Source organism: Mus musculus, chromosome 5 (genome assembly GCF_000001635.26).
Source record: "Mus musculus strain C57BL/6J chromosome 5, GRCm38.p6 C57BL/6J".
NCBI classification, from domain to species: domain Eukaryota; kingdom Metazoa; phylum Chordata; class Mammalia; order Rodentia; family Muridae; genus Mus; species Mus musculus.
This window is the reverse complement of record NC_000071.6, coordinates 100,075,733-100,096,189: the sequence shown is the minus strand read 5'-3', so window position 1 is coordinate 100,096,189 and position 20,457 is coordinate 100,075,733. Positions and strand designations below refer to the sequence as shown.

The window sequence follows — 20,457 nt, the reverse complement described above, 5'->3', positions numbered from 1 at the left end:
ACATTGTTTGCCAAGTATTTATTCATTTTGAGAATCTACTAGAACTGCTCAATAACAGCCACAAGGAAAGTTCAGATTTGCAAAACATCTGTCATTTCCCCCGAACTGCTAGTTTATTTAGTAGCCATTTGTTTCTCACTCTTCCATAGACTTAAGCACATGTAAGATTCATCAGGCCATTAATGGTAGTTCTAAAAGTACTCTGGACTATACTGTTGGTACCAACCCTTCTACATTCCATACTACAAAGTTCTTAATCTCTTCTTAAATGAGTCACTGAGTATGTAAAGCTATACATTTTCATGAGAAACCTCCCAGTGGGTCACTGGTAAGATCTGGAATCTCTAAGCTAGTAACAAGCAATAGTAAATAAAGTTGAATCGTGATTTTGTAAAATACATGGGGTGTTCTTTCTTCCCTGTTGGGCTCTCCATCTTGAAAGCGTTATGTGGATTTTTGTCTACGTTATTAACCCCTGTTCATTTGATTTCAGTTGCACAGGCATGGACGGGAAGAAATGCAGCGTGTGGATGTTTCTACCTCTCGTGTTTACTTTGTTTACTTCAGCTGGCTTGTGGATAGTGTGAGTATACTTCAGTTGATGATTTAAGGATTCAAGTGTAAGGGCTGGAGAGATGGCTCAGTGGTTAAGAGCACTGATTGCTCTTCCAGAGGTCCTGAGTTCAAATCCCAGCAACCACATGGTGGCTCACAACCATCTAGAATGAGATCTGGTGCCCTCTTCTGGTGTGTCTGAAGAGAGTGGCATTGTACTCACATACATAAAATAAATAAATCATAAGCCTTCCACTCTGGGAAGGAGTGGAGCTGGAGCAAGAAGAAAAATAAAATAAATAAGTAAACAAGTAAAGGATTCAAGTGTATAAAGGATTTCAGAGAAAAATCCAAGCTTTGGTATTATGACATATTTATAGAAGTGTACTTATAAGTAACTTTATATATAGCAAATGATGTTTTTTAAAAGTAAATATATATTTATACATATACACATACATACTAGTTTAACCTTACTAAAGTCTCCATTTTATCATCCTTTATTAACAATAACAATATTTAATAATAAATTATGCAAAAATAGGTAATGAAGAAGACTGGTTTTTGTCTTCTGTTCCATCTCTCTTTCCCTTAACCTCTAACCCCCATCAAGACAGGTCTTGCTGTGTAGACTAGGCTGGCCTTGAACTTGCAACAGTCTTCCGAGTGCTGAGATTACAGGCATGTACCACCACACACAGCCATGTGAACTTCTTGTGAAGCTTTTTGTTTACCCAGAGTCTTACTCTAAAGGCTGTTATGGAGCCTGTCCTGGGATGATTGGCTTATACCACTATAATGAATCTTGAAAACTGATGATATGAGTTAATATTTGCAAGATTTTCCTCATTTGACACCGATGTGCTGTGGACTCCATCTGCAATCTAGTTATGACAAGATATGATGTATTTATAAAATAGTTATCACTGTGCCAGAAGACCTGGCTTTACCACAGAAAAAGCTCCCTTAGTTGATGATTCAGTCAACATTTGTCTCAAGAAAACTCATGAAGAATGATGTCACTGGCCTGGGACTGTGTGGCCAATGGGAGAGCACTTCCCTAGCACATAAAAGGCCATGGGCTCTGTCTTAGCTTCTGTTCTATTGCTGTGATAAAACCCCATGGCCGAGACAACTTATAAAAAAGAAAGCATGTGGTTTGGGGTTTCCAGTTCCAGAGAGTTCATGATTGCAGAGCAAAGACATGGTGGCTGGAAAAGCTGAGAGCTCACATCTTGATCTGCAAGTAGGAAGCAGAGAGAGCTAGCTGGAAATGATATGTCTTTGAACCTTAAAGCCCACCCCACAGCAATACCACCCTCAACAAAACCACACCTCCTAATCCTTCCCAAGCAGTTCCACCAACTGGGGACCAGGTATTCATTGTCATTCAAACCACCACAGCCTTGATTACAAAGAGTGGGAAAATAAAACCAAACAAGCAAACAAACAGAAAAGGAAGAATTGAGACCATATATTCCTGAGAAATTCTATTAAAGCTATAAGGTTTACCCCCACCACCAAGTTTTCAGATTATAAGTATCATTGCTAGTTTGGAATCTCTTCAAAATTAACTCTTGTAAGGAGTTGTTGTTTTTTTTTTTAAATCATATATATGTCTCTGTGTGGTATGTGCATATAAGTGTAGATGTCTATGAAGGCTGGAGCCATCAGATGCCCCTGTAGCTGGAGTCACAGGAGCTGTGAGCCACCTGGCACCAGTGCTGAGAACTGAACTCAGGTCCTCTGGAAGAACAGCGCATGCTCTTAACTGTTGAGCCGTCTCTCCAGGTCCTGATAATCAGTGACCCATTAACCCTGGCATTTAGCTTTAAAGAACTAGTGGTCTATGGGTAAACAATTGCAATTGGCACGGTTGTGGTGGTGCACACCTGTAATCCCAGCACTTAGAAGGCTGAAAGAGGGGGATCGTAGGTTTTAGGCCAGTGTGAGCTACAGAACAATTCCAAGGTCAACCACTGCCATAGTGAGATCCTGACCCAAAAGAAAAATAAATGTAGTCAAAGACCTTTTTCTATTTTCTGGTTGGTTGCTTAGTTGGTTTATTGAGAGAGAGAGTCTCATATAGCCCAGGCAGGTCTTGCACTCCTGATGTAGCTGAAGATGGCCTTGAATTCCTCATCCTACTTCCTCCATATCCCAAATATTGGAAATACAGTTGTATGTGTGCAGACATTCCTACTTAAAGAGTGTTTTCTTGCCAGGCGGTGGTGGCATACACCTTTAATCCCAGCACTTGGGGGGGCAGAGGCAGGCAGATTTCTGAGTTCAAGGCCAGCCTGGTCTACAGAGTGAGTTCCAGGACAGCCAGAGCTATATACAGAGAAACCCTGTCTCAAAAAAACAAAAAACGAAAAAAAAAAAGTTTTCTTAGTTAGAAAATAATAGATATGGCATGATATAGATAAATTAGACATTTAACCCAATTAAATTGACAAACAATTCTTAGGGTTTTGTTTGTTTGTTTTAAAATTTTTAAAGTAGTCATTTTCTCTTGCTAGGTACTTTATAGCCGTGGAAGATGACAAAATTTTGCCATTAAATTCAGCTGCAAGGTAAAGATTTCCTCTAGAGAATGCACTCACTGTTCCCCCAGAGTTACCAGTGACATTGTCCTAATCCGTGCCTCTGTGCTTTGTCATCTAGGAAATCGGGTGCGAAGCATGCTCCATACATCAGGTAACTCTGAGTCTGCCTGGCCTGTTTAAGGAAAGTGCATGTCAGATGCACCAAGTTACAGACGGGGACAGCCGGACCCTAAGGCTTTCCCCTCTTCCAGTTTTGCAGGTGACGACCCTCCTGCGAGCTGTGTGTTCAGTCAAGTAATGAACATGGCCGCCTTCCTAGGTAAGAGGAGCAGGGACAGAGAGCTTCCTGTGCTCTGATACATCTCTGCTTTAAATCTTCCTAAATCCTTATCAAAACAATGGGGTACCTGGCTGAAATTTAGTGTCAAGTCAAGTCAGTATGCTGAAGGCAGCTTTTGTTTTAAGGGCCCGTTTTCCCCCTCGTAAATCCTTTTGCATCCCCCCTGCCTCCCTCCAGCCCTCCTTCCTTTATGGTGCTCATCTCTTCCTTCATACTCCGAACTTTATTTCTTTTGCTGCGCGAGATAGCATATTTCACGTGTCATAAAATCTTGCTGAGACTGTAAGAGGGTGGCATGTGGTTGCTTTGAAAAGGATGCCTTATTTATTCCTTCCTTGGCGAAGACGGGTACGTACGTAGGCTCTGTGATGAATATCTCCCTTAACATTGACCCTAGCACGGCATCCTCCTGTGTGCCCACATACATCAGGCTGCCCTGTGAAAACATAGGTTTCACGAAAAGTACCATTTCTCTGGAGCCCAAAATCCTCCTTTAACATCCTGCCCCTGAGGATCTGAAAGTACTTACACAACCCTGCCAGTCCTCTGGGAACAGAGAAAAGCAGCCATGTTCTTCGTCTTGTTGAATATCACCTGCTCTTCTAAAAACACCCACGCATGTGCCTTTAAACCCTGAGAACAGAAGCAACTGAAGTCAGCCTGGTCTACATAGTAAGTTCCTGGCCAGCCTGGGCTACATTGAGAGCCCCTGTCTATAAATAAACAAGTAAATAAAGAAATAATCCAGTAAACCCATTCACTCATGGCCTACATGGCTACTAACAAACGCTCGCAGTTAACAGAGCACAAAGCCCCAACGGTGAACCTGAACAGCTGCGCCGAGGCCTCCCGCAGACCCTCTGTGATCACCGGATCACAGCGTGTGGGCGGGCCTATAGGCTGCCAGCCTCAGCCCTGAGCATCTCCCGGGGGCTCAGCACAGACATTGGCAGCCGTGATTTCTGCTCCAGACCCATGGCTGAGTGTTTTCCCATCTCTGCCTCATTTCCTCACAGTACACAGGAGCTTTCCCTCTCGCAAAGGCTGCCACAGCTGTCCTCCACGGGGCTTCAAGGAAACCAGCGAGCATGCCGCGAAGCTCCACATTATTTCCTTGGTATACTCTGCACAAATTGATACGTCCCAGTAGTCTTTGGGATAGGCTCTAAAAACTGCCAGTTTGCAACAACTTACGTGTCCCGTGGTCACAAAACCTGCGATTAACAAATTATAAAAGCATTTGCAGAAGCAAGCTGTGCAAACGACACCCTCTTCCAGGTGCATCGTCCCCTCATTCTCTGGCTCTCCCTGCGCCTAGAAGAACAAGTAAGCTTTTACCAGCCTTTGCTGGAAGGTGTCAGAGTGGTCTGTGTTCAGCCGTTGTTACCAATCATCATGCTTGATGCCAGCTGGTGGACGCAAAAACTGATTGAGATTGGTGTTCAGTGAGAGCAACGCCGCAGTCACTTATTTATCAACTGAGAGTGGAAAAGAATCTTTTTTTTTCTTTAAAGATTATTGTTGTGTATGGTAGCTGCTTTCTTCTCCCCAAGGCTGGTCCCCAGTAGACCTCAAGCTATCACTTTAAGCTCTCCAGCTGCCTTTAAAAATAGCTTTCACTGCTTATAAAGTCGCTGCTTTTGACAGCCGTATAGGCAGTAATTTATAATCTGAAAGAGAGTCCATGTGGCACTTATTAAAATTAGTTAGCGGGGATCTTTTATCTTTTTGACAGACTAATCAAAGATTAAATGCTCGGTTATTCTCTTCACAGAATTAGCTGCCTTCTCTGTCCTGAATGTACACTTTCCTCTCCACTGGGGGCAAGGACCCAAGACAAATGTGTTAAAAAGAGCATTACCTTGCCCTGGGGAGGATGAGAGGGTACTGCAAATAGCTAAGTGATCCCAGCCACCTAACAGCAGCCGCCCTCCCACCCCCCTTCAGCCAGAGCATCCTGGCTGCTGTGCTTTCCCGCAGCCATAAATAGGAATCGCTGATGGATAAACAGTAGAATTAACAAAACAGAAGTCAGCCGCGTGCCAGCTGAGGATTGTGACGGGGAAATGTTATTCTGAGTTCCCCGACTGGAAAACTCCAATCAGTCCTTAGACATTTCATTTTTCAACGTCAGCTATGTTTCTAATTGTGATCTTTTATAGAGAGGAAAATTAGAGAGGGGACTCCCATATAACAGCAACAACAACAACAACAACTTATGTAGGTCCCAAAATAGCAGAGGGGTAGGTTTTAAAGTTCTCATTCTAAAGCTGTTTAATACAAATATAAATTTCTTTCATTACATCTTGTTTGGGGGCGGGGGAGGTAGTTTACACATGTCACATGTATGTGAAGGTCGGAAGACAACTTTCAGAGGTTAGTGCTCTCCTACCATGAAAGACCTGGGGATTGAACTCAGGTTCTCAGGCTTAGTGGCAAGTGTCTTCACAAGCCATCTCACTGGCCCCCAAGTCAGTCATTTTTAATGAAACTTAAAAGTATACTTACTAACCTATTAGGGGATAGAGAGATGGCTCAGATGTTAAGAGCACTGGCTGCTCTTCTTGAAGACGGGGGTTCAAGTCCCAGGATCCACATAGTGGCTCGAAACTAGCCAGTCCCAAGGGCACCTGACACCTCCTCTTCTGAACCCTGCAGGTATTGCATATCTATGGTACACATACATGCAGGAAAAACACATAAAGTAACTATTTTCCAAGTTGTAAGTATATCTATTGGTCAAAGTAGCTGTAATGGGTGGGAGATAGATGATAAATGGATGATGATGATAGATTGATAGATAGATAGAAAGATAGATAGAAAGATAGATAGATAGATAGATAGATAGATAGATAGATAGATAGATATGAAGATGCCATACTTCCCAGAAGCTACTTTTGAGAAGTTATAACTTGATCACTATGTTGAAAATTGGCTCTTCTAACAGATCTTTTGACTAAAGATAGATTAAGTTCATAAATTCTTATAAAGCCAAATCCTCATTAGTTCTGTCTTTCTAAAATTCAGACTAGAATCTATCTTGAAGGGAGACATTGTCTCTTCTGAGCTGGTTGGTACAGAGTCGGGGCTGAAAAGGGCAAAGCCTGGTGTTTGGAATGTGACTGTCAAAACTGGGTGTCAAATCATCACATTCAGATGGAGGTTTCTGCTCATGATAAAGCAACTTCTCACCCATATTCCAAACAGGAAGCCGCTGCTTCCAGGAGGTAGGCACATCCATGATTCTAGACAAGACATTCATAGTTTCCAAAGTGATCCACATCCCCTGTGCTGGGCGGGGGGCCGGGGGGGGGGGGGAGACACTGTCAGGTGGGTCAGCATGAGAAGCCATACTGGATCTGTGTTTACATTGCATGTCAAAGTTCTAGCACAATACGTCCACAACGTTAAATGCCCGGCAGAGAGTTCCCAGGAAAAGGCTTCTCACTAGTTGTCTTCAGAAGAGATCAACAGTGCTAAGTTTGTGTTTTGTTCTTCTGCCGTGACATCATACAGTGTTAATTAGTGAGTGTTCCTTCCCATGGGGCGCTGTGCTAAGCCCTTCCATTCTGATCTAAGGCTGCTTTACCAGTCCTGCCTAATTAGCCCTCTCCTACCTTCTTCCTGTTCCCATCGTAACAATGAATATAGTGTCATGCTTTTGTAACTAGTAGACTTCTAGTATAACCTTCCTTGTAACTCACAGCCTTCTGGTATACCTCCAGAGATATTGATTGTAGAACAGTTGTCAACGTGGTTACTCTCTGATCAGTCATAGGCCTTAGCTGGAACATATGAATCAAGTTTTATTCCCATTGCTGGTCGGAGGTACTCAGAGTTACAAATGAGCTTTGGATCACACCGCTCAACACAGTGAAACCTAGCAACTTGGGAAATGCAGGCATGTAGATGGATGGCTTCCCTCTGTTCACAGCTGGAGAGACGAGGGTCTGGAGTCAAGGGTAAACCCTTAGTAAATAATTTCCAGTTAAATTGCTATATAAGTAGGGTAATTTTGTCTTTTCTGATGAAATACAATATCAAAATAGTCATAGGAAGTTGTTACTACATTCCCTTATATGTGGATATGTTTAAGTTAACTGCCAATTATCTTTCTTCATTTATAGACTAACTTTAAACACACACACAGACACATAAAGACACACACAGAGAGAACTATCTCTACATAAGCAGTAATAAAAGGTGATCTTTTAGGTTAGTGACTTGAGTTCAGACTGTCCTCAAGGCCTCTAGTACAAGTGGGTTGTGCCGATATGCCAGGGCTGTTTGACATCCATGGGAGGTCTGCCTTTTCTGAAGAGAAATGGAAGGGGTGTTAAGTAGATAGAAGGAAGGTCAAGGTCAGGAGAGGGACTAGGAGGAGAAGGAGGAACTGTGGTTGGGATGTAAAGATAGGTAGGTAGATAGATAGATAGATAGATAGATAGATAGATAGACAGAACAGACAGACAGACAGTTGATAGATAGGTGAGGTAATGGGTGGGAGATAGATGATAAATGGATGATGATGATAGATAGATAGATAGATAGATAGATAGATAGATAGATAGATAGATAGACAGATGATGTAGTGGGTGGATGGATAGATGTTTAGATAGATGGATGATAGATAAACAGATAAACAGACAGACAGAAGTGGGGTTTGAAATCTAACCCCCATTCTACCTTTATACTCTCAATTCACTTTTTAAAAGTGTCCTTTTAAAAGCAAGTGACTAATATCACTTGAAGGAACTACTTTTCGGTGAATGTGATTTGTCCAGATGTGATAACCTTGTCCTCTTTCCCGTGTCTTCTGGCCTTTCTGTTCTAACACTGCTATAAGCCAAAGGTGGCTGACCAGCTAATCCCGAATCCCGAATCATGTCATTTGTCCCTGTCTGCTTGGATTGTGCCATGACTCTGCAGTCCTCTCCTGGCCCAGCCTGGGCTTCGCTTTTGAAAGCTTGGGGAACAGCCCTGTTAGCAATGCTGTCATCCTTGCATCAATGCAGGGGAAATGTACACTGGGCTGCTTCAGGTTGTCCCGGCCTGCAGGACAGTGGAACAGGGTCTGGGGAACCACCTGTGGAGAGAATGAGAGGCGAGAAACACAAGGACGGACAGCAAGTCTGATTGATCAAGCTGTCAAATTTTTATTATTCCCAGGCAGGTTTTATGGCCAGGCAGGTTTTATGCCCACAGAAGCAGGGTATGGGGAGGGGGATGACACAGAATTGCTTTGTTTCTGGGGGAATGCACCTGTTCCCAAAAGCAGGATATTGGCTAGGTAAAAAGTTCAGCAGGAGGAACAGAACAGAATGGGTTGCTAGGTACATGTCCACAAGATCTATAGCTATTTGTTCTTAACTGGGGGTAGTACTTTCCCACAGAGGCCTCAACTTTTCCCACAGAAATCTCAACTAAGCTAATACTTTTCCACTAAGGCCAAGACTTTGTAAGTAAGCACTTATGGCTGACAAGGCAGTTAACATTCAAACAGGGTCGCTCCCAACATCAGGTCCCCTCTGATTCCCCAAAAGTTCAGAATAATAAGGCGAATGGAGAGTCTAAGCATTGAATGAAAAGGTCCTTTGAGAAACTGTCTGTCTGTCAAGAACTAGAGGCAACTAAGGACTCCTGAGAGTGGACAAAACAGTCGATCCCCGGGGAAGAGCACACCAGCTGGTTATCCAATATCGGTCAGTCAGTCCTGAAAACACATTGGCAATCAGCATTACACAGACCGAGCAGGTTGTGTTTATGTATTTAGGGATATGTATATATACATATACCTATGCATACATATATGTGTCTAATAACAATTAGTGAGAAAAAGAAGCCATGCGTGAGTTTGTAAGACAGCAAGGAGGTGTATTTGGGAAGGTTTGGAGGGAGGAAAGGGAAGGAGAAAATGACATTCTAATAATCTCAAAAATAAAGAAATAATAAGGAAAATGTGTCTGTGGTGAGATTTAAGACATGTCGTGAGAGCCAGCCATGGTAGCTCATGTCAATAATTCCGGCATCCAGAAAGGTAATGGAGGATCCCAGCACTCGGGAGGCAGAGGCAGGCAGGTTTCTGAGTTCGAGGCCAGCCTGGTCTACAAAGTGAGTTCCAGGACAGCCAGGGCTATACAGAGAAACCCTGTCTCAGAAAAAAACAAACAAACAAACAAACCCAAAAACTAATGGAGGAGAATCTTGGGTTTGAGCCTGAACTACAGACTGAGTTCCAGACCAGCTTGGACTGCATCTAGACTACATTCTGAGTTCCAGAACAACCTGGACTGCATAGCCTGGACTACATAGCCTGGGCTACATAGCCTGGACTACATTCTGAGTTCCAGGCCAGTCTGGACTGCCTAGCAAGACCCTGTCTCAAAACAAGTTTTTAAAGCGTCTTACTGTTTTGCCATGGTTTTAGACTTCTACCTTTGTCTAGGCCTGTGGTTTACGTATTTTGATTTTATGGTTTGTTTCCTCCCCAGCCCTCGTGGTAGCTGTTCTGCGCTTCATCCAGCTAAAACCAAAGGTTTTAAACCCATGGCTGAATATCAGCGGTCTGGCGGCGCTGTGTCTGGCTTCCTTTGGAATGACCTTACTTGGTAATTTCCAGGTACTTCCTCTGGCATTTCTGCCTCCCTCCAGTGCTGGTAAGATTATTCGCGTCTAGATTGTTGCAGGCTGAGGTATAGTCACTGTATGTATGGCCCATGTTATTCTGCATGAACTTCAAACACAAGTAGACACTTGGGTCCTGCATCCCTGTCCCCAGGGTCTGACACGTGAGCGCTAACTGCAGGCATAGATGCCACAATGGCTGAGAAGTAGCTCACAATGGCTGGGTTTCTCCTACAAGGATTCCTTTAGAGGGCGGCTAACGCTTGTCTTCATTGCAAACTGTATCCCAGTGTGCTTTCCTAGATAATTCAATGCTGACCAGCGTCTATAATGAACACGTGCATTTCACAGTAACACGTTTACATGAAAGTCAGGATGGAAAGCTACGAATTTCTCTAGAATCCCTGATTCATACAGAGATGTATTAACCCTGACTCACCCTCCCAGAACTCAGGAGCCCTGTACACACACCTGGAAGAGCAATTTCCTCTTGTCCTGAATGGTTTTTTTTTTCTTTTCTTTTCTTTTTTTCTGTAGTTGGCTAATTTCCCTGCCTCCCTTTGTTCCCCCGTTCCCTGCACTGTGAGCAAACAAGATATATATCTGATCTCCTCCCTGACAGAGGCACCCAAGACCCTTGGCATTCAACTGCACTCGTGTCTTTGTTTTTACCAAAACACGCTAGTGGGTTTTTCTGCAGCTCTTTCTTGTTTTCACCCTGCCTGCAGCTGATTCATTAAACCAGGGCCATTTCCTCCTCAAGGCTTCGCCTTGGCACCTAGCCAATCGATATTTTTTTGCACGATGCGTTGTTAACAACCCTATTCCATGTCAAGCTGGATAGCCAGGAAGCTACACTCTTAGAGCATATGGCCCAGGATAACAAACTGCCAAGAGCACCTCTGTTGAGATGGCTGCCAAGATCTTGGTGGCGGCCTTCACGAGGGCTGGACATGGAGGTGTAGCTTAGTTAGTACCCACCCCAGGGCATTGAGCTCTGATGACTACTGAAGTGCATATTTCATTCTGAAGTCCTAGAAGAATCCCAGAAATGGGTTGTCTTGGAGAAGGACGGATTTTAAAGCTATGAATGATGACACCCAATGAGAAGAACACCCTTGCTGGATTGTCTGCGAGGAGCATTTAGGGAACCGATAATCAGCCCTCTAGTATATGGGATGAGAAATGTCCCCATCACTACCTCCTTTTACAAATTTGAGAAAGTTTGATCCAAAATATTACCTATTTTAAAAATCAGGTAAAACAGGAGTAATAAACGAAATGGGTTACATTCAACATGAGAAATTGATTTCCTAGAAGTGAAATTTAGCTTGAGAAATCATTGCTTTAAATGAGTTTTGAAAATATACCTTTTGAATTATGAGGGGGGAAAGTGGCTTCTTAGTAAAGGGTGGGGCAGGGGAATCTATAACCAGAAACAATAGAAAGATCTTAAGAGAAAAGCAGTATTAATTTGGTGCAATACTTACAGCAACACTGTCAGACAGTAAAAGAGCTAAGGGGAGTGTAAAGTTTTAAAATAATATTTCACCGTGGTTTAAAAGCTGTCTCCTGAGCAGATTTCACTTTCCTGTAGGTGCGGTTAAAGTGCAGATGATTTTATCAGGAGTTTTTGGTGAGAGGCACCTTCCGTGCAATAGCTGCGTGCTCATGTGGGGAGTTCTTACATCCCTGACAGCCAACGGAAACAACCTAGAGGAGCCTCAGTGTTTGGACTCCGCCGGTCCTTGAGACTGGATCTTCAGACACAGTTGTTCTTTAATGGCCTGTGGCTCTGGCTAACGCTCAGAGCTTACAGTTTTCTTTATGACTATAGGAAAACAAAACCCAGAGAATTCCTATTAACATTGAGTGGGCCTGTGTTACACAGACAAGCCAGTTGTCTCAAGGGTATCACTGTGTGCCAATCAAATCTTCCCATGCCAGAACTGGCGGTTCTCAGTAAGCACGCATCCACATCCCGACCCTCGTTCTCTCTCAGCTTGAAAAGCAGAGTCTGGGATGTGTGCCCATAGGAACTTGACATTTTCCTTTTTTATGTAACTCTCCTGCTTTTTCATTTCCTTTCCTTAAAAGCTTTTTCTGGAAAATAAATTCAGGAAATAGATCCCTGCCTCCTGCGGGGTTTTCTAAACAAATGTTTTTTAAGTTTGGTGAAAAAAAAAAAAACAAAACGATCTCTTTCCCTCCCTCTCTGTGGATTTTAACCATTTGAGAATCAACACAAAGAGGCTGGAGAGACCAGGAAGCCCAACCGTTCTAGTCTCTGCAGCCCCACGCCTGAAGACCTTTCCCCATCCCTCCCTGTAGTTGCTCACAGCCTGTGTGTCTCCCACCGCTGTCTCCTAGCTCACAAACGATGAAGAAATCCACAACGTGGGGACATCCCTGACCTTCGGGTTTGGCACTCTGACCTGCTGGATCCAGGCCGCACTGACACTCAAAGTCAATATCAAGAACGAGGGGCGGAGAGCTGGGATCCCGAGAGTCATCTTGTCAGCTGTCATTACCCTCTGCGTAGTCCTGTGTATCCTTTGAGGGCTCTTTGTCAGGGACAGCAGAGCACAGGTAAAGACCATTGCCCTTCCCCCTGTGTAGAAAAGCTGTCAGGTCAAAAAGCGTCAAAATGAACCTGTGCCTTTGTGCTCTACCTTTACAAAGGTCTAGCCAGGGGCTACAGAGATGGCCGGGTGGTCAAGAGCACTTGCTGCTCTTGCAGAGGACTGGGGTTTGGTTCCCACCCCCCACATGGTGGCTCACAACTGCCTGTAATTCCAGAGAGGGTATGCTGTACCCCCATCTGGATTCCTCAGATACTGGGCACACTATGGGTGCATATACATACATGCAGACAGTAGTCACACACACACACAAATAAGTCTTTACATAAATAAATAAAAATTAATAGTCAGGTCTGGTGGAGCATAGATGAAATTCCCAGAACCTTCGAGATGAAGGCTAGAGAACTGGGAGATTAAGATCAGCCTTGCCTACATAGTGAGTTCAAGGCCACACTGGACCACATCAGACCCTGTCTCAAAAATAAAAGTAAATAAAAAAAAAATATATATATATATACATATATATATATATATCTCAGACCAGATTTTTTTTTTATACCAAGCCAAAGAGAGACGGGTAACTTAAACCAAAGCAGGTTCTGCTCTCTGAAGATCCTTTCAGCCTACAGGAAAGGTGTCAGGCATTCTGCCGCCAGCCAGAGATTCCATTCATGAAAACCACAGTACAGAAATCCAAAAGTGTTGTGATATTTTTTCCATCTTAAAAAAATGTATCCATGACTTTAAGTCTTACTCTGGGTAGGTTATTGGTTATCCTTAAAACGAATCGCAGGGGACAAATGCTTATATCTCTCAGGATTATACGTTTTTCTGGAAAACAAGTTCAGGAACTGGGTAGCCTAGGGGTGTGGTTTTCCTGGATAAAGATTTGAGCCTTTGGGGTGCTATGCTTTTTCTCCCCTTAGACTTTGAACCAAGGGAGGAGAGACAAAGAGGAGCTGGGCAAAAACCAGCCTTGATTCCTAGTGAACAGGGGGGGGGGGGGATCAGCTCAGACCCCATCTGCACCCTGTCATCAACAAGCAGAGGGAGGGAAAGGCAGAGTGTACCTCATTCCCTCAAACCCCAGACAAGCCCCCAGAGAGCAGGGCAAGCCAGCGCATAGCCCTGGCTCAATAGAAGTCACCAGTCCCTGTCTGTGTTGGTCACTCTTCTGTTGGTCTGTGTTGGTCTGTTGCTGTGATAAAAATACCCTGACCAAAAGCAACTTAGAAGATGAAAGGTTTGTTGAAGCTTACAGATCTACGGGGTTCAGGTCCATCATGACAGGAAAGCTTAGTGGTCAGAGCAGGAAGCTGGCTGTTCATTTTTTTCACCCATACACAGGAAGCAGGATGAGGAAGTGGGGCAAAGCTCTAAAGTTTCAAAGCCTGCATCCGGAACATACTTCCCTCAGCAAGGCTCTGTCTTCTAACAGTTCTGTAATTTTCACAAACAGAACCCCCCAGCTGGGGATGAAGTTTTCAAATACACGAGTCTGCGGTTGGCATCTATCATTCAAACCCCAACCCCACCCCACCCATTACTTACACTGAGCACAGAGCAGATGAAAAGAAATCAGCTTTTATTCCTAGTAAAGGGGGTTCGAATGGCTCGGGCCTTGTCTACACCCTGTAGTAACCAACAGCTACTCAGGCAGGTTCTCCTCAGAAGAGGGAGTCACAATTCCTAAATGGTCACCCACAGCTAACACTTACACACCCCAGTCAGCAATACCCAGTGCTTGCTGAGCGCTTACCCCGTCTAGGCATCGTTCTAAGCTCGTGAAATGTATTGATTCTTTCAATCAGAGGTTGAGCTTCACAGGTAGGCTAATTTGTCCAGGATCCCACAGATTGTAGCTACCTGATGCCACATGGTCAAAGAAATCAAAGCTGCCATGTCCCCAACGAGTTAACCCAGCCCTGGTGACATTTTCTACCCTCAGTCAGAAGAATGTGCAGACTGTCTGTGACTCTGGGGCTGACAGTTAATGGTTCCGATTTGGTTGCATCTGAACACTTGGAAGCGCTGCTGCCTAAGTTAGGGTTTCTATTACTGCGACAAAAACACCATGACCAGAAAGCAAGTTGGGGAGGGAAGGGTTTATTTGGCTTACACTTCCATATTGCTCTTCATCACTGAAGGAAGTCAGGACAGGAACTCAAACAAGGCAGGATCCTGGAGGCAGGAGCTGGTACAGAGTTCATGGAGCTGTGCCTACTGGCTTGCTTTCTTGTAGAACCCAGGATGACAAGCCCAGGAGTGGTATCACCCATCGTTGGCTGGGCTCTCCCCCACTGTTCACTATTTGAGACACTGCCCTACAGCTGGATGTCATGGAGGCATTTCCTCACCTGAGGTCCCTTCCTCTTATGACTCTAGCTTGTGTCAAGTTAACACAAAACCAGGGAGTCCAGTTGCTTAGTGTCTGGGTTTCCTGAATCCAGGTTGAATCAGGAGAGTAAAGATTGCTGAAGTAGTTCCACCTGCTCTTGCAGTCTCTGGAAGTCCCTGAAGATAGGTCTGTGCATTAAAGACAGAGCACGGGTCTAAGTCCACAGATAAATCCAGGGGGCATATCTGATTTTTCTGAACAAATGTTTTTGGTTCTTAGACTGTTTGTATTTCACCAAAACATGCTGTGAGCTTTTGCTCTCTGCTCAGCCCCCATACTTCCATATCCATGGTCATATGTGTGTGCACACACTATATGTATTACACACATATATATTTCTTTGATATGGGTATATACACATTTAGGGAAAGGACTGTCATCTAATATTTTATTGGTCTTTTGAGATTATTTTGGGTTTTTTTCAGAAGTTTTTAGATTTTAAGTTTATTTTTACATGTATGACTGCTTTGCCTGCATGTGTGCATGCTTGAATATATGTGAACCAACTTTATACCTGGTGCCTTTGGAGGTCATAATAGGGCATCGTGCTTTATTTAGTACTGGAATTACAGATGGCTTTGAGCCACCATGTGGGTGCTAAATGAGCTCCATGGAAGCTGAGAGGATGGCTCCATGGTTAAGAACACGGTTGATCTTTCAGAGGACCAGGGTTCAGTTCCCAGAATGCATGTGGGGCGCATAACCACTCATAATTCCAGTTCCTGAGACCTAATGCCCTCTTCTGAATATCAGACCGATCAGGTGTAGCCCATTAGTTTGTCCTTGGGGGTGTGATAGGTGGCCAAGATTGGTGGATTGTGTAAATCCACCAACTCGTGCCTGTATGAGTGACTTCCAGCAAGCTCCCCACTTGGCCTCCATTTCTTGACTCTCAGTGATGTTACAGGAGATCATCTGTGAACACATCTAGAAGCATGCCCAGCGCGGCACACAGCTCAATACAGTCTAATACCACATGCAATTATCAGCTTCAGCGAGCCCTGCTGCTGTTAGCTTGCCCAGTGATGGGAAGACTAATGTGGTTATGCCCGATTACCTTCCTTAACTCCTGTGCCCTAGATTTCATCCTGATGGCCCAAGATATCCACATGTACGCAGCCAGGGTCCAGTGGGGCCTGGTCATGTGCTTCCTGGCGTACTTTGGCACCCTGGCTGTGGAGTTCCGGCACTACCGCTATGAGATTGTGTGCTCCGAGTACCAAGAGAACTTCCTGAGCTTCTCAGAAAGCCTGTCAGAAGCTTCTGAATATCAGACGGATCAGGTGTAGCAACAGTTTGTCCTTGGGGGTGCGGTGGGTGTGGCAACAGGGGAGGGGCCAGGAGGATACACTCACGGGACTCGACACATCACCTCACGATGCTTTTCACACACACACACACACACGGATGCACACTCACGGCCATATCTGACAGAAGAGCTTTTCAGGGCAGGTTACTTCTTTCTTGAACAAGCACAAGCCCTCATGTATGGAAATACACGCTGTCACACCGAAAACATGCACGACAGAGCCAGAAGCTTGTGCATGACCACCTCCCCGCCCCCCACGCCCTCCCAGCAGGCCTTGCGCTTCTCATCCTTTTCCCGGTTCCAACCTGGCATCTTCCTCCTGCAAAGTAAGGCCGGCCGAATGTAAAGTGAGAGTCAAGCCAGCTCCCTAAGTCGCCTTCAGGTTGGAAGGGTTTGAGGCGAGCACGAGGGGAACTTGAGTGGAAACCTAGGAGCATCTGGCTGCATGCACCCCGCACTAAAGCTGGCCGTGGCCTGAGAGGCGTGGGCAGAGCTTTCCCATCAGTCTGACATCATCACTGTTCAGCGGTCGGCTTTGTGGATCCAGAGAGAGAAGCATGCTACAGAGAGTGAGCGGGAAAGAAGCCGGCCACCAGCATTTGGACTTGAGTCACTCTGCCTGAGGAAGATCTCCAAACGTGAATGCTACCGGGGACAGTCAGCCGCGAATGGCACGAGGTACGGCTGAGAGGGCGTGGCTTGGTTTTTCCTTCCACAGTGCATCACCCACAGTTCCAGTTTGCATTTTCTTTTTGAAGTGCCACTCTCACGGGTCTATGTAGGCCTCGTGGGCAAAGGTGTGGACCAAAGGCAAGAACCTTGTTTTGGCTTCAAGTATGAAAGGGGTATACGTGCAAGCTTAATTTATATCTGAAGAAATAATAAGAAAAAAAGATTCTCGAAGAATCGCAAAAGAAATCTACATGGAGGTGAAAGGTATGAGGGCTCTGAGGAAAGACAGGAGGTTAGCCCTCTTGCTGCTAGTCCAACCCAGGGGAGATTTTAACATCCGTGTGTTGCTCAAATTTTATAGTTTGAGGACTGGGGACTTTAAATTAAATTTGGAAGTTATAGAAGCAAATTAAAAACATCGCCCTCCCGCAAATCACATTGGCACAAATGGAGCTGCAATACTGCTAAGCTGTTCGGAGATGAGCCCAGAGGTGCAGGAGTTCAAGGCCATCCTAGATCCCTGTGCCAACAACAGAGTGCCAAGTGCACAAGCACCCCCTCCCCCAACCAAGTGCACAAGCACCCCCTCCCCAACCAAGTCACAAGCACCCCCTCCCCAACCAAGTCACAAGCACCCCCTCCCACATTGTTTCAAAAAACTCTCCAAACTCCTAGGGGGCTCAGACAGCCCGGAATGTAATGTGGAAAACGTTGTTTTGTAAATTCACCCTGAAGTATAGCTTCCCAAGGAAGGGTTCAAATGCTAAATCTCCGCCCCCCAGCATAGCGCCGAGCACGAGCACACAGTAAATGTCCAAATGAACAGATTTGCTGCTCGTTTCTGAGTGGAGGTGAGGAGCATCAAAGAGATTCAGAGACAAACGACAGAGTGGAAGACAGAGTGAAGAAGGAGGGGGAGGACTCATCACTACAGGGCAGGGCAGGGCAGGGAGTGAAAAGCCCCCAGTGGTGTGAGAAAGCCTCGAGTAGAGTATTCTCTTATTAAAAAAGGCGTCTTACCGTAAATACTCCAGGGGGATGTCTGTTAGTTTTGAAACTGCTATGAGGTTTCTCTTCTTTCCTCCTTTTCACTTTTCTATTTTAAAGATTTTTATCAAAGAACAAACGGTTTTATTTTACTCTCCACACTCCAAGTAAAGAGCTTTCGGTGACACACTTCTCTGCGTTCTTAAGAGTGTGCAGCAGCAGCAGCGGCAGCAGCAGCATCCAGCCAATACTGACATTACTCACTGGGACCTGGCCACTGAATAAAGGGGTTTTATGCTAAATCCTGACTTCCTTGTTTCTTACACTAACAGTTCTTCGTGGGTGTGCACGTACACGTCCGTGCTTGCTGTGGATAGCTTGCAGAACACGTTCTTTAATGCTCATTCTATTGTGACGGATACAGTTCAGGATCAGTCAAATGGAAGAGGTGCATGGGTGAAGAAGGCAGGCCTGGGGCTGGCTCCCTTGCCCTCAGTGCACCCCAGGCTCTCCATCCCAGCTGCCCCCCAACCTCCCGGAAGTAGGTAGGCTGGAGGTCTAAGCACCTGGTGAGCAGCCTCATCCTAAAGTTACCTCAGTAGCATGAAGTCTGGTACAAACAGAAGATGTTCATTATGAATAAAACACTGCTGTTCTGTCCTATGGGTGTTAGGAATTCCATGGCAGGAATGGAATCGAAAGCCAAACATCTTGTCTGAGAAAATATTTTTTGTACAATAAAGTTTTAGCATATTCTTTCTCTCCTCCCTGATCTTCCCCACCCCCACGTCCAATTTCTCTCTTCATAAGAAGCTAAAATCAAAGCAAACTAAAAAGAAAACCAGTAAGGCAAAACGCAGTGTCTTAGTCAGGGTTTCTTTTTTTTTTTTTTTTTTTAAAGATTTATTTATTATATGTAAGTACACTGTAGCTGTCTTCAGACACTCCAGAAGAGGGCGTCAGATCTTGTTACAGATGGCTGTGAGCCACCATGTGGTTGCTGGGATTTGAACTCTGGACCTTCGGAAGAACAGTCGGGTGCTCTTACCCACTGAGCCATCTTACCAGCCCCTTAGTCAGGGTTTCTATTCCTGCACAAACATCATGACCGAGAAGCAAGTTGGGGAGGAAAGGGTTTATTCAGCTTACACTTCCATGCTGCTGTTCATCATCAAAGGAAGTCAGGACTGGAACTCAAGCAGGTCAGGAAGCAGGAGCTGATGCAGAGGCCATGGAGGGATGTTACTTACTGGCTTGCTTCTTCTGGCTTGCTCGGCTTGCTTTCTTATAGAACCCAAGACTACCAGCCCAGGGATGGCACCACCCACAAGGGACCCTCCCACCTTGATCACTAATTGAGAAAATGCTTTACAGCTGGATCTCATGGAGGCATTTCCCCACCTGAAGTTCCTTTCTCTGTGATAACTCCAGCCTGTGTCAAGTTGACACAAAACCAGCCAGTATGCAGAGATCTCACAAAAGGACGTGGGGTGTTTGTGTGTACGTGTGTTAGCACATGGAATCTGCCCAGTTGTGTTGTTGACATACCCAATGACACTCCATTTGAGGAAGCTGTGTGTCCCAGAAAATACCAGTTATGGGTATCTTCCTGGTTAGGAGTAGGAAGGACTTTTTGTCTGCTCTCCTTCCTCAGGGCTGGGATGTTGTCTGGTTTGAACCTACACAGGCCTTGTGTCACTGTCACCGGCTCTGAGTTCACATGTGTGTTCTAGACATCAGTTCTATGGTGTCTAGAAACAGTTTCTTTGGGATCATCACCTCTGGCTCTGACTCTCTGCCTCCTCTTCTGCATAGAGGGGTCTTGAGAGAAGGGGTCTTCTTTCTTTCTTTCTTTCTTCCTTTTTAAGATTTATTTATGTCACTGTCTATGTCTTGAGACACACCAGAAGAGGGCATCAGATCCCCAAATGGTTGTGAGCTACCATGTGGTTGAGTCACCATGTGGTTGCTGGGAATTTAACTCAGGACCTCTAGAAGAGCAGTCAGTGGTCTTAACCGCTGAGCCATCTCTCCAGCCCGAGGGAAGGGGTCTCGATAAAGGCCTCCCAGTTAGCGCTAAGTGCTCCAAACTCACTCTCTGCACACTGTCCAGTTGTGGGTCTCTGCTAATTACCATCTACTCAGAGCAGCAGCTTCTTTGATGAGGGCTTAGTCTGTGAGCTATGGTATAGAAATGTGTCATTAAGAACCACTGTACTGCAGTGGGGTCTCCCCTAGGCTCATGACATTTAGGCCCAGTTCTTGGCCATCTTACGCAGTATTTTGTACAGGTTCCATGTCATGTCATCTGGGTTACCAAAGATCCAAAGTGATAAGTACCATATTTCCCCTTACATATGGACGTCATCTTTTAAGTTTTAGATATGTGTGATTCAATCCAAAAACCACAGTGGTTAGGTAGCTGGTCAGGGACGGGGGTT

At 45.0% G+C, this 20,457-nt stretch overlaps 1 protein-coding gene and 1 long non-coding RNA gene across 6 annotated transcripts in view; one reads left to right on the top strand and one right to left on the bottom strand.

Moving 5' to 3' along the window:
• The window catches only part of Tmem150c (transmembrane protein 150C), an 87,736-nt gene extending 69,418 nt beyond the window's left edge, over positions 1-18,318 (top strand). For 4 of the 5 annotated variants that reach the window (XM_006534877.3, NM_182841.2, NM_001382850.1 and 1 more), the window contains exons 2-8: positions 494-583; positions 3,078-3,131; positions 3,223-3,255; positions 3,356-3,423; positions 9,936-10,063; positions 12,439-12,616; positions 16,129-18,318. In XM_006534877.3, the coding sequence (XP_006534940.1) occupies positions 504-583; positions 3,078-3,131; positions 3,223-3,255; positions 3,356-3,423; positions 9,936-10,063; positions 12,439-12,616; positions 16,129-16,337 (750 nt within the window). In that variant the 5' untranslated portion in view covers positions 494-503 and the 3' untranslated portion in view covers positions 16,338-18,318. Of the gene's footprint in view, positions 1-493; positions 584-3,077; positions 3,132-3,222; positions 3,256-3,355; positions 3,424-9,935; positions 11,434-12,438; positions 12,617-16,128 lie in introns of those variants that run through there. The other variant, XM_006534881.3, reaches the window with a different exon arrangement.
• Tmem150cos (transmembrane protein 150C, opposite strand) lies at positions 917-18,228 on the bottom strand. The gene is made up of 5 exons (NR_045993.1): positions 18,050-18,228; positions 3,974-4,077; positions 3,801-3,880; positions 3,179-3,276; positions 917-1,795 (listed from the first exon to the last, which is right to left on the bottom strand). It is a non-coding gene; the product is annotated as a transmembrane protein 150C, opposite strand (long non-coding RNA).
• Positions 18,319-20,457: the final 2,139 nt, after the last annotated feature.